The following is an 18,772-nucleotide window of genomic DNA, read 5'->3' on the forward strand; positions in this document are numbered from 1 at the left end:
CAATACAACACATTACTGAGTACCACTCTCCATATTTTCAAGCATAGTGGTGGCTGCATCATGTTATGGGTATTCTTGTATTAATTAACTGAATGGAGCTAAGCACAGGCAAAACCCTAAAGGAAAATCTATAATAACCTAAAACACAAGGCCAAATGTACACTGCTTACCAAGAAGACAGTGAATGTTCCTGAGTGGCTGTTACAGTTTTAAATCTACTTGAAAATCTATTGCAAGATCTGAAAATGGTTGTATAGCAATGATAAACAACCAATTTAAAACTTCTTATGGATGGTGGCAGTATTGAGTAGCTTGGATGACTGACGTGCCCAGAGTAAACTGCCTGCTACTCACTCCCAGAAACTAAGATATGCATATTATTAGTAGATTTGGATAGAAAACACTCTGGAGTTTCTAAAACTGTTTGAATGATGTCTGTGAGTATAACAGAACTCATATGGCAGGCAAAAACCTGAGAAAAAATCCAAACAGGAAGTGGTCTGTAGGACTTCAATTAATTCCCTATTCAAACTACAGTGTCTGTGGGGTCATGTTGCACTTCCTAAGGCTTCCACTAGATGTCAACAGTCTTTAGAATCTTGTTTGAGGCTTCTACTGTGAAGTGGGGATGAATAAGAGCTCCTGGAGTCAGAACACTGCCAGCAGGGCATGAGCCTCAGGCATGCGTGCTCACGTGGGAGGTAGCTCAGTTCCATTGCATTTCTGAAGACAAAGGATTTCTCTGGTTGAAACTTTATTGCGGATTTACGATAAAAACATCCTAAAGATTGATTCTATACATCGTTTGACATGTTTCTATGAACTGTAATGGAACTTTTTGCATTTTCGTCTGACATGCGCCTCCTGAATTTGGATTTGTGAACTGAAGGCGCGAACAAAAAGGAGGTATTTGGACATAAAGGATGGACTTTTTATCGAACAAAACAAACATTTATTGTGGACCTGGGATTCCTGGGAGTGCATTCTGATGAAGATCATCAAAGGTAAGTGAATATTTATCATGCTATTTCTGACTATTGTTGACTCCAACATGGCGGATATATGGTTTGGCATGTTTTTCTTTCTGAGCGACATACTCAGATTATTGCTTTTTCGGTAAGGCTTTTTTGAAATCTGACACAGCGGTTGCATTAAGGAGAAGTGTATCTAAAGTTTCATGTATAGCACTTGTATTTTCATGAACATTTATGATGAGTATTTTTGTAAATTGATGTGGCTCTCTGCAAAATCACCGGATGTTTTTGAAGGCAAAAGATTACTGAACATAACGCGCCAATGTAAACTGAGATTTTTGGATATAAATATGAACTTTATCCAACAAAACATACATGTATTGTGTAACATGAAGTCATATGAGTGTCATCTGATGAAGATCATCAAAGATTAGTGATTCATTTTCCCTCTATTTCTGCTTTTGTGACTCCTGTCTTTGGCTGGAAAATGGCTGTGTTTTTGTGTGTGTTGGCACTGACCTAACATAATCATATTTTTTGCTTTCGCCGTAAAGCCTTTTTGAAATAAGACTCTGTGGCTGGATTAACAAGAAGTAAAGCTTTAAAATGGTGTATAATACTTGCATGTTTGAGGAATTTTAATTATGAGATTTTTGTTGTTTTGAATTTGCCGCCCTGCACTTTCACTGGCTGTCTCATATCGATCCCGCTAACGGGATCAAGCCATAACAGGTTTTAACAGAGCTAGAAGAATTCTGAAAAGATGTTGCACAATCCAGGTGTGGAAAGCTCTTATGAGCTGTAACCGCTGCCAAAGGTGCTTCTGCAAAGTATTGACTCAGGGGTGTGAATACTTATGTAAATTAGATATTTCTGTATTTCATTTGCAATACAAACATGTTTTCACTTTGTAATTATGGGATATTGTGTGTAGGGTGAGAAAAAAAAATATTTAACCAATTTTGAATTCAGGCTGTGACACAACAAAATGTAGAATAAGTCAAGGGGTATAAATACTTTGATTATACAAAGCATTAAGAATACTTGCTCTTTCCATGATCTAGACTGACCAAGTTAATTCAATGTGAAAAATAGGATCCCTTATTCATGTAATTTGTTAAATCCTCGTAGAAGGGGAGGAGACAGGTTAAAGAAGGATTTTTAAGCCTCGAGACAATTGTGACACGGTTGTGTGTACTATTCAGAGGGTGCCTTTGAACGGGGTATGGTAATAAGTGCAAGGCGCACCGGTTTGTAGCTGCTGGATTTTTCACGCTCAACAATTTCCTGTGTGCCTTAAGAATGGTCCACCACCAAAAAGACATCCAGACAACTTGACACAATTGTGGGAAGCATTGGAGTCAACATGGGCCAGCATCCCAGTAGAAAGCTTTCGACACCTTGTAGAGCCCATGCCCCGACAAATTGAGACTGTTCAAAAGGGGGGTTGCAACTCAATATAAGGAAGGTTTTCTTCATGTATGGTACACGACGTGTACTGTATATTCTGTATATTATCCTCCAGAGCAAGTGAATTCATTAATTTGGGTTATGGATTACACAGTCTGACTGAGTAGGTTCTTCACAGCAATGTTTATTACCTACATGGCACATTCATCTTTGGGATGAGGGGACAGTTACATTGACTGGGGGTAGTAGAGCACGTGGGAAGTAGAGCAGTAAAAGTGTGTAGCTAATCCTCCTCAACGGTAGAATCATATTGTTAAGACCTAGGGGTTTCAACTGTGTTTCTCCATCAAATACTTGATCGCACACAGAGTCCTGTCTATTTCAAATGTTAGGGTTCGTTTGCTCCCAGTGCGTGTCACTGCCAGTTACCCAGATAACTTCACTTATACAAGAGAAACAAAAATCACAAGAGTAATTCCTTATCCAATAAGAAATCCACAATTACATTTTCCATTTAAAATTGTTTTAAAACGTTGTGTGCCCTAATGTTCCACAGCCTTGCCCTAGTAAAGGTGGGCAGGAACACTCACCCATTTCCAGATATTCATCGAACAGTCCCTCACACAGCAGGAGCTCATAGTCGGTCTCCCAGGGTGCAGCATCCTGTGTCTGTCCTCCCTCTTTCACCTTCCCATTGTCAGCTCTAACCTTAGGATGGATCTTGTGCTTCTGCCACCAAGACTTTAGTTTTCTATCAAGAGACAAAAGGAGAGAGATTTTACCTTAACGAGCACAGAAGCAGTGCATAGGTCCTTTATGTGGGCAAGACAGTTATAATTACTTACTCCCACTGGACACAGATGTCAGATGTAGTTTTGATTTACATTTGGTTGAGTTGTCGTCAACTAATATGAATTCAACATTAAATCAACAAAAAATGTCACCATGTCATTGGATTTAGGTAAAAAATTGGATGAACAAAAAGACAAATCCAATCAGTTTTCAACATTGATTCAGCGTCGTCACATTGAATTTTCTTGTTGAAATGACATGGAAACAACGTTGATTCAACCAGTTTTTCCCAAGTGTATTGAGATTGTGATTGGATTTTAGACAAAACTGGGGGAAGCTGTAGGATTACAAGACTCACGGCATGATAAACTCCTGAATGTTGTTGATGACCTGTTTTCCCACCATGATGACCAGTAGCTCCTGGGCCAGTTCAATGAGACAGCCCCCAGCACCGCACTGCAAACAACAATACACACTTACAGGTTATGCACAGATGCAGGCACGCACGCACGCCCACACACACTCACACTCACAGGCTGATAAAGACAGCAAAGGTACATCCCAGCAAACAGTGAACATTGCTACAGGTCCCTTAGCATGGCAGCATCCCATACAAAACAGAACTATGAAATTCTTAAAGCCTACTTGGATATACCTGGGCACCCTACCCTGCACTGTGACATGATCTGAGCAAACACCTGCCTACTGTGGCTTTCATCTTTCCACTTGACATTGTGCATTGGATGTTTTTGGACAACTACCAAACTTGAACTCCACTTGGATTTACCCTTTTGGGCTCTTCCGCAGCCCCGTGTAGCGTTTGCCACCCTCCTGGCTTTCCACCGGACTGTACTGGAAACTACATCCCCTTCAAGGTGCTTCTCTCCTGGCTATAATACTGGTAACATGGCCTGGGTTGCGTTGCTGTTTTGATGGGCCCCAGCATTTAATTGCATCGAGTAAGTCACCCCTCTCTCCTTGCTGTTGTTATGTTGGCCAGTTTTGTGCCTTGGTTGTGTTGATTGTGGGTCCTAGTGCTGCCTTTTAGTCTGTGGTTGGGTTCTGGCTTGCTGCCTATAACTGTGGTGATCCTACAAACTGTGATTCAAACTAACTATCACACTGTGGATTGCTTGATTTTAAGCTGATTCCTCGCCAACCTTTTTTATTTGCGTGGATTTTAACTGAATACTTCCACAATGGCGTCTACCACCTTTAGAGACTACGGTGAATGTTTCATCCCATGTAGGAGCTGCACCTACACTGAACAAAAATAAACGCAACATGCAACAATTTCTATGATTTTTACTGTGTTACAGTTTGTGTAAGGAATCTGTCAATTGAAATAAATTCATTAGGCCCTAGTATATGGATTTCACATGACTGGGAATACAGATATGCATCTGTTGGTCATAGATCCTTTTTTTTAAAGGTAGGGCGTGGATCAGAAAACCAGTTAATATCTGGTGTGACCACCATTTGCCTCATGCAGCACGACACATCTCCTTCACATAGAGTTGATCAGGCTGTTGATTGTGCCCTGTGGGATGTTGTCCCACTCTTCTTTAATGGCTGTGCAAAGTTTCTGGATATTGGTGGGATCTGGAACACTCTGTCGTACACGTCAATCCAGAGCATCCCAAACATGCTCAATGGGTGACATGTCTGGTGAGTATGCAGGCCATGGAAGAACTGGGACAATTTCAGATTCCAGGAATTGTGTACAGATCCTTGCGACATGGGGCCGTGCATTATCATACTGAAACATGAGGTGATGGCGGCGGATGAATGGCACGACACTGGGCCTCAGGATCTCGTCATGGTATCTCTGTGCATTCAAATTGCCATCAATAAAATGCAATTGTGTCTTTAGCTTTTGCCTGCTCATACCATGACTCCACCGCCCACATGGGGCACTCTGTTCACAATGGTGACATCAGCAAACCGCTCACCCACGATGCTGCCATATGCTGTCTGCCATCTGTCCAGTACAGTTGAAACCAGGATTCATCCGTGAAGAGCACACTGTATACTGGAAACACTTGGTTTGTTATTTTAACTAAAACTTAACCAATCTTTGTTAAACATAAATACCAAACTTGTTTTTGCATGGATTCCGCTATGCGATTAGCTTTTAACAGCTAGGACCGCTATTTCTTGTCCCAGAATCCTGCTTAAATGGCAGGTTAAAGTCTGCTTGAAAGGGCCGCTAACCTAGTTAAGCTGCTAACGTTAGCCATCAAGCTAACAAAGTTAGTCCCAGATAAGTTTTCCAATGGAGCCCTCTTTGTCTGGAGAGGTAAATGATCGGTTCCAGCACTGTAGGAGCTGTATCTACTATGCTTTGTTTCGGGACAAACTGGATTACCCAGAGTTCCAATGTGCCAATTGTTTGCTTGCCAAGGATTATAGGCTTGAGGTGGCTTCCTTGATCACGCATGTAGCCAGCCTATGTAAGAAATTGGGGAAACCGCAGTGGAATGTTTACCTTTTCTACGCCGGTGGCTGGACGGCATTCGTGCATATTGGACGCATCTCCATCTTGTCATTTGTCATTATCCGACTGGCCAGTGTTGCTCGGAGTTCGTTCCCCAGTGGAGCCATCTCCTGCCGCTCCTCCCCCATCTGATAGCGGAGTTGAAGGAGCACCGCATGGCAATCAACGATTGTCGCATGTCACGAGCAAGTCGAAGACAGCGGCCTGCCGCAAAGCAGCCTACACTCCCATTGAGAGGCCCGGAGCGGATACAAACAACGAGTAGTATCACCGCCCTGGAGACTGATCTTCCTGCACCTTTGTCGCTGGGAGTACCTGTGTCTGTGGCCGCTGTGCCTACTCCTACTCCTTCCCCTACAATTTCGAAGTTGATGTCAGCAACCATCCGTCCCTGATCTGAATCGAGGAATGTCTTATAATGGAACTCGAGTAAATGACATTCGATTCTATCGTAGTCCATGTGGGCTTTAATGACGTTATGAAGAGCAGCTCTAAAAACAGTTGAAACTGGATTTCAAAGAGCTGATTGACTCTCTGCTAGACACTAATAAAAGACCCATCATATCTGGCCCTGTGCCTTCTCTGAATCATGGCATTAAAGGATTCTTTCACTTTACAACTGGCTACGTGATTATTGCAGCTCAGTGGGTGTAACTTTTGTTGACAATTTCGATTCCTTTTGGAAACAAAACACGTTTTATAAGGAGGATGGGATCCACCCAAATAATTTGGGTTCCTGGACCCTTTCACAGCCTTATAAGGCTGCGTTGAGACAATGACTTATCAATGACACAAGCCCAGCTCAGTTAATCCCAACCACTGTATCGCTGAGTCATCATAATGCTTTAGCAAATGTACATTTTACCAGGGGCATTGGTAGACACAATGTAAGTAACCTAATATATGTCCCGCTAACTGCCCTGAATGCCTCTGCTGATCGAAGAGCTTTGTATGCAGAAATCATGTGCCTGTGGATCAGATTTATGCTGTTAGCCCTAGTAGGAAGTCCACTGTGTGCAGCTCACCCTGCACTAACATAAATAACATGAGTATATCTACTGCTAAGCTTCCCAGTAAAGCAATGAAAACAAGCAAGCATTCCAGAAAAGGTTTATTTCACCTTTATTTAACCAGGTAGGCCAGTTGAGAACAGGTTCTCATTTAACTGTGACCTGGCCAAGTGTCACGTCCTGACCAGTAAAGGGGTCATTTGTAATTGTAGTATGGTCAGGGCGGGGCAGGGGGTGTTTGTTTTGTGTGTTTTGGTGTTTTTTGGTTCTAGGGGATTTTGGTTCTGGTTTTCTATTTCCATGTTTCTTATTCCATGTTTGGCCGAGTATGGTTTCCAATCAGAGGCAGGTGTTTTTCGTTGCCTCTGAATGGAAGCCATACTTAGGCAGCCTGTTTTTTCCTGTGTTTTGTGGGTGGTTGTTTTCTGTATAGCCTGTGTGCCTTAAGGAACTGTTTCGTCGTCTGTTTATTTTGTTTTGAGTGTTCTTTCTAAATAAAGAAGAAAGATGAGCACTATACCCGCTGCGCCTTGGTCTGTCCCTTACGACAGCTGTGAATCCAAGATAAAGCAAAGCAGTGTTCGAAAAAACATCACAGAGTTACACATGGGGTAAACAAACACACAGTCAATAGCACAATAGAAAAATCTGTGTACAGTGTGTGCAAATGAAGTAAGGAGGTAAGGCAATAAATAGGCCAATAGTAGCGAAGTAATTACAATTTAGCAATTTTCACTGGAGTGATATATGTGCAGATGAGGATGTGCAAGTAGAAATACTGGTGTGCAAAAGAGCAGAAAAACAAAAACAAATATGGGGATGAGGTAGGTAGTTGGTTGGATGGGCTATTTAACCTGTTGGGGGTAGGGGGCAGTATTGACACGGCCGGATAAAAAACGTACCCGATTTAATCTGGTTACTACTCCTGCCAAGTAACTAGAATATGCATATAATTATTGGCTTTGGATAGAAAACACCCTAAAGTTTCTAAAACTGTTTGAATGGTGTCTGTGAGTATAACAGAACTCATATGGCAGGCAAAAACCTGAGAAGATTCTGTACAGGAAGTGGCCTGTCTGACAAGTTGTTGTTCATCTTGGCTCTTTTTATTGAAGACTGAGGATCTTTGCTGTAACGTGACACTTCCTACGGCTCCCATAGGCTCTCAGAGCCCGGGAAAAAGCTGAATGATATCGAGGCAGCCCCAGGCTGAAACACATTTACGCTTTTGGCAAGTGGCCGATCAGAGGACAATGGGCTTAGGCGCGTGCCTGAGTCGACCCCGTGCTTTACTTTCTTTCGTCTGTTTACCTAAATGCAGATTCCCGGTCGGAATATTATCGCTTTTTTACGAGAAAAATGGCATAAAAATTGATTTTAAACAGCGGTTGACATGCTTCGAAGTACGGTAATGGAATATTTAGATTTTTTTTGTCACGAAATGCGCCATGCTCGTCACCCTTCTTTACCCTTTCGGATAGTGTCTTGAACGCACGAACAAAACGCCGCTGTTTGGATATAACTATGGATTATTTGGGAACAAACCAACATTTGTTATTGAAGTAGAAGTCCTGGGAGTGCATTCTGACGAAGAACACCAAAGGTAATAACATTTTTCTTATAGTAAATCTGACTTTGGTGAGTGCTAAACTTGCTGGGTGTCTAAATAGCTAGCCCTGTGATGCCGGGCTATCTACTGAGAATATTGCAAAATGTGCTTTCACCAAAAAGCTATTTTAAAATCGGACATATCGAGTGCATAGAGGAGGTCTGTATCTATAATTCTTAAAATAATTGTTATGCTTTTTGTGAATGTTTATCGTGAGTAATTTAGTAAAATGTTAGCGAATTCCCCGGAAGTTTGCGGGGGGTATGCTAGTTCTGAACGTCACATGCTAATGTAAAAAGCTGGTTTTTGATATAAATATGAACTTGATTGAACAAAACATGCATGTATTGTATAACATAATGTCCTAGGGTTGTCATCTGATGAAGATCATCAAAGGTTAGTGCTGCATTTAGCTGTCTTCTGGGTTTTTGTGACATTATATGCTAGCTTGAAAAATGGGTGTCTGATTATTTCTGGCTTGGTACTCTGCTGACATAATCTAATGTTTTGCTTTCGTTGTAAAGCCTTTTTGAAATCGGACAGTGTGGTTAGATTAACGAGAGTCTTGTCTTTAACCTGTTAGGGCTAGGGGGCAGCATTTGCACGTCTGGATAAAAAAAATGTACCCGATTTAATCTGGTTACTAATCCTACCCAGTAACTAGAATATGCATATACTTATTATATATGGATAGAAAACACTCTAAAGTTTCTAAAACTGTTTGAATGGTGTCTGTGAGTATAACAGAACTCATTTGGCAGGCAAAACCCTGAGACATTTTCTGACAGGAAGTGGATACCTGATGTGTTGTATTGACTTTAAACCTATCCCATTGAAAAACACAGGGGTTTAGGAATATTTTGGCACTTCCTATTGCTTCCACTAGATGTCACCAGCCTTTACAAAGTGTTTTGAGTCTTCTGGAGGGAGATCTGACCGAACAAGAGCCATGGAACGATGATGTCCCATTAGACACCTGGCGCGCGAGTTCATGTTGGGTACCCTCGTTCCAATACGTTATAAAAGAGTATGCATTCGTCCACCTTGAATATTATTCATGTTCTGGTTAAAAAAGGCCCTAATGATTTATGCTATACAACGTTTGACATGTTTGAACGAACGGAAATATATTTTTTCCCCTCGTTCATGACGAGAAGTCCGGCTGGCTTAGATCATGTGCGAACAAGACGGAGATTTTTGGACATAAATGATGAGCTTTTTTGAACAAAACTACATTCGTTATGGACCTGTGATACCTGGAAGTGACATCTGATGAAGAGAATCAAAGGTAATGGATTATTTACATAGTATTTTCGATTTTAGATCTCCCCAACATGACGTCTAGTCTGTATCGCAACGCGTATTTTTCTGGGCGCAGTGCTCAGATTATTGCAAAGTGTGATTTCCCAGTAAGGTTATTTTTAAATCTGGCAAGTTGATTGCGTTCAAGAGATGTAAATCTATAATTCTTTAAATGACAATATAATATTTTACCAATGTTTTCTAATTTTAATTATTTAATTTGTGACGCTGACTTGACTGCCGGTTATTGGAGGGAAACGATTTCCTCAACATCAATGCCATAGTAAAACGCTGTTTTTGGATATAAATATGAACTTGATAGAACTAGAAATGCATGCATTGTCTAACATAATGTCCTAGGAGTGTCATCTGATGGAGATTGTAAAAGGTTAGTGCATCATTTTAGCTGGTTTTATGGTTTTGGTGACCCTGTCTTTGACTTGACAAAACATTACACACAACTCTTGTAAATGTACTGTCCTAACATACTCTAAATTTATGCTTTCGCCGTAAAACCTTTTTGAAATCGTAAAACGTGGTTAGATTAAGGAGATGTTTATCTTTCAAATGGTGTAAAATAGTTGTATTTTTGAAAAATTTGAATTTTGACATTTATTTGGATTCAAATTTGCCGCTCTTGAAATGCACCTGCTGTTGATGGAGTGCACCACGGGTGGCACGCTAGCGTCCCACCTAGCCCATAGAGGGTAAATAGCTGTAAAATAGTCATATGTTTGAGAAATTGAAGTAATAGGATTTTTAAGGTTTTGAAAATCGCGCAACAGGCTTCAAGTGGCTGTTACGTAGGTGGGACGAATTCGTCCCGCCTAGCCCAGAGAGGATAACTGCCTTAATTTGTCCGGACCCCAGGAAGAATAGCTGCTTCCTTGGCAGCAGCTAATGGGGATCCATAATAAATACTTCTCCAGCGTGCCAGGGGCCATTGAAGGTGAGCATTTCTCCACTGAAGTCGGTTACGACACCGAACTGCAGTCAGGTCAAGACCCTGGTGAGGACGACGAGCATGCAGATGAGTTTCCTTGAGACCGTTTCTGACAGTTTGTCCAGAATTTCTTCGGTTGTGTAAACCCACAGTTTCATCAGCTGTCCAGGTGGCTGGTCTCAGACAATCCTGCAGGTGAAGAAGCTGGATGTAAAGATCCTGGGCTGGCGTATTTACACAGGGTTTGCAATTGTGATGCTGGTTGGACGTATTGCCAAATTCTCTAAAACGACGTTGGAGGTGGCTTATCTTAAAGAAATGAACATTACATTCTCTGCCAACATCTCTGTTGGCCATTCCTGCAGTCAGTATGCCAATTGCATGCTCCCTCAAAACTTGAGACATCTATGGCATTGTGTTGTGTGATGAAACTGCAGAATTTAGTGGCCTTTTATTTTCCCCAGCAGAAGTTGCACCTGTGTAATGATCATGCTGTTTAATCAGCTTCTTGATATGCCACACGTGTCAGGTGGAAGATTATCTTGGCAAATGATAAATGCCCACTAACAAGGATGTAAACAAACTTGTGCACACAATTTGAGAGAAATAAGCTTTTGTGCAGACAGGGATGTGCTTATGACAAACATTCCTGGGATGTGCTTATGACAAACATTCTTTTCTTTCAGCTTATGAAACATGGGAGAAACTTTACATGTTGAGTGTATAACATTTTCAGTTTATTTTGCACAGTTATTGAGGAATATATGTCTGAGCTGGACGTCCAGAGTAAGCAAATGGAGACATTGCAGCATATCCCGGATAGGTCCCACTCTAAGACCTTTTCCTTTTCTACTCCACAGTCTGGATGTCGTGCCACTGCCTCTTCACCGTGTTTCCACTCTCTGACTGACAGGCCAGGGCTGCCCTGCAGTGACCCCACCTTAGTGAAGTCACCTCTCCCCTCCCATCTCACCCACTCTTCCCATCCTACCCCGAACTCCCATCCTGGCACCCACTCCCCACCCCCCTTGGAGAATAAAGGAGCAAGGACGCTTTAGGAGGAGCTGGCGATCCTGCATCCCAGTGGAGTCATGTCACACACCGTGAGCCCAGCGCAAGGCAGCGGTCTTTGGTGAATGGGGCTGAAATGACTTTATCCCATCATGCTGACCAACAGTTTCCCACACCTGCTTCCAGAGATTCCTGGTCCTTCGTCCTCTACCCTGTCTCCTGAGGGTCCAGCTCAGGGGTCTCTACCATAGGCCCGTACCTCCCGGGCTCCCTCACACATCAGGCCTTGTGGGTGTCTGAGGCTTCAGCTCTTAGATCTACTATTGTTAGCTCAAAAGAGGATCCCACTGTGGTCTGCTCATCAGGTGCTTTTAGTTCAAATGTGAATTCCATAAACTTGAATAACCACTTGGTTTTCAAATCACGTAGAGGGCTTGGGCTGTTGCACGATAGCAACCAAAGCCTATGTAAGTCAGTTTATAACATTCCATAATTGGTTACTCTGAGAGTTCCTCATATTGACATGGGCTGTGGCCCTATGGCCTTATGGTGCTAACCTTGGAAAAGTAATTTTCCAATTTCTTCTCCTTCCTCTATTACTAATAGAGATAGACCAAGTGGTGCAGTTCTATGCAATCTTATAGCCATACCAACTACTATATATCAATATCAACTGCCTATTGAACATAGCTTGTTTGAGTTGGAGCTTCCATGTGTCTTTAAAAATCCTCAAGGTCTTGGGTTGATGCATTTGAACATTAGGAGCTTACTTCCTAAACTGGATTACATCAAGATCTGGGCTATGCAGACAAATCCGGATATTCTGGTATTGACTGAAACTTGGATCTCAGGGAACATTCTTATCATGTGTTCAGAGCTGACAAGCAGGGTAGAGGTGGTGGAGTGGCCATTGTCATTTAAAATAATTTATCTGTTTCTTTACTAAAATCCATTTCACTTGCCCTAAAATTTGAGCTACTATCTTTAAGCCTTTGTCTGGGAAAAATGTATCCATAACTGTTATAGGAGTCTACCATCCTCCCTCGGCTAACCTTTGTGCACTCGAGGAGTTAACTACACTATATGTACAAAAGGATGTGGACACCCCTTCAAATTAGTGGATTCGGCTATTTCAGCCACAACTGTTGCTGACAGGTGTATAAAATCACACAGACATGCAATCTCCATAGCCAAACATTGGCAGTAGAATGGACTTAATGAAGAGCTCGATGAGTTTCATCGTGGCACCACCATAGGATGCCACCTTTCCAACTACTCAGTTTGTCAAATTTCAGCCCAGCTAGAGCTGCCCCGGTCAACTGTAAGTGCTGTTATGAAGGAAGTGGAGACGTCTAGGAGCAACAACAGCTCAGCCGCAATGTGGTAGGCCACGCAAGCTCACAGAACAGGACTGCCAAGTGCTGAAGCGCGTAGTGCGTAAAAATCGGTTGTCCTCGGTTGCAACACTCACTACCGAGTTCCAAACTTCCTCTGGAAGCAACGCCAGCACAAGTACTGTTCGTCAGGAGCTTCATGAAATGGGTTTCCATGGCCGAGCAGCCACACACAAGCCTAAGAACACAATGCGTAATGCCAAGCGCTGCTGGAGTGGCGTAAAGCTCGCCGACATTGGACTCTGGAGCAGTGGAAACGCGTTCTCTGGAGTGATGAATCACGCTTCACCAATGTAAAGTTTGGTGGAGGAGGAATAATGGTCTGGGGCTGTTATTCATGGTTTGGACTAGGCCCCTTAGTTCCAGTGAAGGGAAATCTTAACGCTGCAACATTCAATGACATTCTAGATGATTCTGTGCTTCCAACTTTGTGGCAACCGTTTGGGGAAGGTCCTTTCCTGTTTTAGCATGACAATGCCCCCATGCACAAAGTGAGGTCCATACAGAAATGGTTTGTCGAGATCGGGTGGAAGAACTTGACTGGCCAACACAGGGCCCTGACCTCAACTCTATCAAACAACTTTGGAACGCCGACTGCGAGCCAGGCCTAATCGCCCAACATCAGTGCCTGACCTCACTAATGCTCTTGGAAGGATGTCCCCGCAGCAGTGTTCCAACATCTTGTGGAAAGCCTTCCCAGAAGAGTGGAGGCAGCAAAGAGGGGACTAACTCCATATTAATGCCCATGGTTTTGGAATGAGATGTTGACGACCAAGTGTCCACATAGTTTTGCTCATGTAGTGTATGTATGTACTTAATTTACTAAATCAGAAGTGTTTATCCTGGGTGACCTAAATTATGATTGAAAGTGCTTCAAACAATCTAATAAACATGTGTAATGATCAAAACCTAACCCAGCTGGTGACTAAGCCTACACGCCCCAACCCTAGAGATCCTTCAAAGTCCTCTTTGCTTCATCTTATTTTAATGAATACACCAGAGAAATATGTTTCTACTGGTGTTTTCTCCCAAGACATTAGTGATCATTGCCCAGTTGTGATGACAAGCCTCTTGTCATCACAAAGAGGAACTTTAAAAACTTACATGATCTTTATTTTAGTGACCTTGATTGTATTTCAACTATCCCTGAAACTGATTTAGCTTTGCGTCTCTTTGCAGATGTATTCAATACTATTGTGGATAATCATGCTCCTTTCAAAAATGTAAGGGTTAAAGGTAGACAGAATTCCTGGTACACTCCGGAATTATCAGAAGTAATTTATAAAAGAGATGATGCTTGGGTCAAGGCCAGGAACACAGGCTTATGCCCGGACTGGCAAGCTTTTAAGCAACTGAAAACAAATCAGAAAGGCTAAATCTGATGATTATGTAATCACTCTTTCAGATTCTTATGGGAACCCAGCTAAATTCTGGAAAACTGGAAAATCCTAAAGTGTTCAACTTCCTCTATACCATAACAAATTAATTCAGACACTAGCCTCATTACAGAAATAAATGCCATCATTGATGCATTTAATCACCATTTTATCTCTTTGTAAGAACTTCTAAATGTATTCACAATGATATTGGACTGGGAGTCCTGGATGCTTTGCGAGCAATAAGAAATCCACAGGGGCCAACAAATTGGATCCTGGTCTGCTTTAGTGTGCAGCACCCATACTTTTTGGCTCAATAACCCAAATGTTTATTTAACATTGTTATCAGGAAATTTTCAAAAAGTATGGAAATCAGCTCTTGTGCTGCCACTCCATATGGGCGGGATAGTAGTGATCTAATCTTATCATCCCATTTCAAGTCTTCCTTGTCTAGCTAAGATTCTCAAATCCTTGGTAAATGTACATTTTCCTTTTTGTTATCTGAGAAATGTATTTTGAATGTAAATCAATCAGGGTTTAGGCCTGGGCATAGCACTATTACAGCAACCACTTTAGTTACTAATGATCTTGTAAATGCTTTAGACACTAAAATGAAATGTGCTGCTTTGTTTGTGTACCTGTCAAAAGCTCTTGATACTGTTGATCATGCTATTTTATTGAATAAGTTGTCCTGTGCTCTGACGCCTGTTCTTGGTTTCATGATTATCTTTGTGACAGAACTAAGAAAATCATGATGGATGGGGTTATGTCTGAATTTCTTGAAGTGCATAAAGGTGTACCACAGGAGTCGATTTTGGGGCCTGTCCTTTTCACTACTTACAGTGCCTTTGGAAAATATTCAGACCCCTTGACTTTTTCCACATGTTGTTACGTTACAGCCTTATTCTAAAATTGATGAAATTATTATTTTTTTCTCATCAATCTAAACACAATACCCCATAATGACAAAGCAAAAACAGGTTTGTATACATTTTTGCAAATGTATAAAAAAATGTACATGAGTACTCAGACCCTTTACTCAGTACTTTGTTGACGCACCTTTGGCAGCGATTACAGCCAAAGGTGTGTATGACAATACAAGCTTGGCAAACCTGTATTTGGGGAGTTTCTCCCATTATTCTCTGCAGATCCTCTCAAGCTCTGTCAGGTTGGGTGGTGGAGCGTCACTGCACGGCTATTTTCAGGTCTCTACAGAGATGTTCGATCAGGTTCAAGTCCAAGCTCTGGCTGGGCCACTCAAGGACATTCAGAGACTCCCGAAGTCACTCCTGCGATGTCTTGGCTGTGTGCTTAGGGTCATTGTCCTGTTGGAAGGTGAACCATTGCCCCAGCCTGAGGTCCTGAGCAGCCTGAGGTTTTCATCAAGGATCTCTCTGTACTTTGCTCCATTCATCTATCCCTCAATCCCGACTAGTCTCCCAGTCACTGCCACTGAAAAATATCCCCACAGCATGATGCTGCCACCACCCATGCTTTACCGTAGGGATGGTGCCAGGTGTTTCCTCCAGACGTGATGCTTGACATTCAAGCCAAATAGTTCAATCTTGGTTTCATCAGACCAGAAAATCTTGTTTCTCATGGTCAGAGTCCTTTAGGTGCCTTTTGGCAAACTCATGTGCCTTTTACTGAGGAGTGGCTTCCGTCTGGCCACTCTACCATAAAGGCCTGATTGGTGGAGTGCTGCAGAGATGGTTGTCCTTCTGGAAGGTTCTCTCATCTCCACAGAGGAACTCTTGAGCTCAGAGTGACCATCGAGTTCTTGGTCACCTCCCTGACCAAGGCCAGCTCTATGAAGAGTCTTGGTGGTACCAAACTTCTTCCGTTTATGAATGATGGAGGCCAATGCTGTAGAAATGTTTGTTGCTACCCTTCCCCAGATCTGTGCCTTGACACAATCCTGTCTCAGAGCTCTACGGACAATTCCTTTGACCTGATGGCTTGGTTTTTGCTCTGACATGCACTGTCAACTGTGGGACATTATATAGACAGGTGTGTGCCTTTCCAAATCATGTCCAATCAATTGAATTTACCACAGGTGGATTCCAATCAAGTTGTAGAAACATCTCAAGGATGGTCAATTGAAACAGGATGCACTTGAGCTAAATTTCGAATCTCATCGCAAAGGGTCTGAATACTTATGTAAATAAGTTATTTCTACTTTTTATTTTTTATAAACGAGCAAAAATGTCTAAACCTGTTTTCTCCTCTTCATTATAGGGTATAGTGTTTCGATTGAATAGGATTAAAAAATATCAATTTTAGAATAAGGCTGTAATGTAACAAAATGTGGAAAAGGGGAAGGGGTCTGAGTACTTTCCGAATGCACTGTATAGTGTTTAATGTGTATTTTATATTGTATTATACAGGTCGCATTTGGAAAAGAGACCTCTATGTCTCAATATGTTTTCCCTCTCAAAATAAAGGTTAAATAAAAAATGTATGTTTTTGAAATTGCCACAACAAACATTATTTGATCAACATTAGTAGAAGGACATACTCTAATGGTTAACCAAACCTTAATGGAGAAAACATTATAGATATGTCATAGGAACATCCCTGGGAATCTCTGGCAAACTTTCATTTAACGTTGTAACTAACATTCTGGGAATGCAAGGCAAACTAGAAATTGTTTGCTGGGAAGTTAAGTACGTTTTAGTATGTAAGAACAACACTCACATCCTCATTCCGTATTCCCAAGAGATTGTAGTAGTTGCCAGGGTAACCAACAAACCTGCAAAACATAGGAGTTTGCTGATGATGAGCCATATTTTCATTGTACTGTGAGGGTCTATAAATACAGGACTTTTCAATACATAAGGCTCATTTGTGCCTTGACGTTGTTTGATCTACTCACCGGCCTTTGAAAAAGGCAATGTAGACCGGGGAGGAGTAGAAGTTGACAAACTGGAAGATGAAGACCTTGAGAATAAACATGTCCTCATATTTTGTCTGTGTGCGGTGCATCTCTGTTGATATGACAAAGCAAAAAGAATGAGCAAACATTGGTAATTAAATCACAGATTTATCTTCCATCTGAGCGACGATTGACAAGAGCCGGACTTGCTTACTCACCCCAACGCGTTAAGACCTGGGCAAGGTAGATGTAGACCCGGGAGAGCATGAGGATCACCAGAAGGTTCAGCACGGACCCTGTGAGACTGGCTATCCGACCAGCCTGCCGAGATAGGTACAGTACTATTATTATTAAAATAATATGATTTAATGAAATTATATTATATACAGTGCATTGACTTTTTTCACATTTTGTTACATTACAGCCTTATTCTAAAATGGATTAAATCGTTTTTTCCCCTAATCAATCTACACACAATATACCATAATGACGAAGCAAAATAAGTTATAAATATGACGTTTACATAGGTATTCAGACCCCTTTACTCAGTACTTTGTTGAAGTACCTTTGGCAGCGATTACAGCCTCGAGTTTTCTTGCGTATGACGCAACAAGCTTGGCGCAACTATATTAGGGGAGTTTCTCCTATTCTTCTCTGCAGATCGCTGCACAGCTATTTTCAGGTCATTCAAGAGATGTTCGATCGGGTTCAAGTCCGGGCTCTGGCTGGGCTACTCAAGGACATTCAAAAACTTGTCCCGAAGCCACTCCTGCGTTGTCCTGACTGTGTGCTTAGGGTAATTATCTTGTTGGAGGGGGAAGCTCCTTCTCCCCAGTCTGAGGTCTTGAGCGATCTGAAGCAGGTTTTCATCAAGTATCTCTCTGTACTTTGCTCCGTTCATCTTTCCCTCGATTCTGACTAGTCTCCCAGTACCTGCTGCTGAAAAACATCACCACAACATGATGCTGCCACCACAATGCTTCACCGTAGGGATGGTGCCAGGTTTCCTCCATACGGTTTCCTCTTTGGCATTCAGGCCAAAGAGTTCAATCTTGGTTTCATCAGACCAGAGAATATTGTTTCTCATGGTTTGAGAGTCTTTAGGTGCCTTTTGGCAAACTCCAAGCGGGCTGTCATGTGCCTTTTACTGAGGACTGGCTTCAGTCTGGTCACTCTACCATAAAGGCACCAAATGGGCCCCGAGTGCTGCAGAGATGGTTGTCCTTCTGGAAGGTTCTTCCATCTCCACAGTGGAACTCTAGCGCTCTGTCAGAGTGACCATCAGGTTCTTGGTCACCTGACCAAGGCCCTGCTCCCCCAATTACTCAGTTTGGCCGGGCGGCCAGCTCAGTTGTAGAAACATCTCAAGAGTGATCAATGGAAACAGGCTGCATCTGAGTTCAATTGTGAGTCTCATAGCAAAGGGTCTGAATACTTATGCAAATAAGGTATGGGTTACATTTTTTATAAATTAGCAAACATTTAAAAAATCCGTCATTATGAGGCTGTAATCGCTGCCAAAGGTGCTTCAACAAAGTACTCAGTAAAAGGTCTAAATACTTATGTAAATGTGATATTG

The 18,772-nt window shown here is 42.0% G+C and overlaps 1 protein-coding gene across 1 annotated transcript in view; it reads right to left on the minus strand.

Annotated features, from left to right (window-relative positions):
* The window catches only part of ano7 (anoctamin 7), a 78,337-nt gene that overhangs the window by 24,171 nt on the left and 35,394 nt on the right, over window positions 1-18,772 (minus strand). Inside the window, exons 15-19 of the mRNA XM_045703345.2 lie at window positions 17,412-17,514; window positions 17,194-17,305; window positions 17,016-17,070; window positions 3,535-3,632; window positions 2,975-3,135 (exon numbers count right to left, since the gene is read on the minus strand). Coding sequence (XP_045559301.2) covers window positions 2,975-3,135; window positions 3,535-3,632; window positions 17,016-17,070; window positions 17,194-17,305; window positions 17,412-17,514 — 529 coding nt within the window. The remainder of the gene's footprint in view (window positions 1-2,974; window positions 3,136-3,534; window positions 3,633-17,015; window positions 17,071-17,193; window positions 17,306-17,411; window positions 17,515-18,772) is intronic.

This window comes from Salmo salar, chromosome 20, assembly GCF_965601325.2.
Source record: "Salmo salar chromosome 20, fSalSal1, whole genome shotgun sequence".
Taxonomy (NCBI): domain Eukaryota; kingdom Metazoa; phylum Chordata; class Actinopteri; order Salmoniformes; family Salmonidae; genus Salmo; species Salmo salar.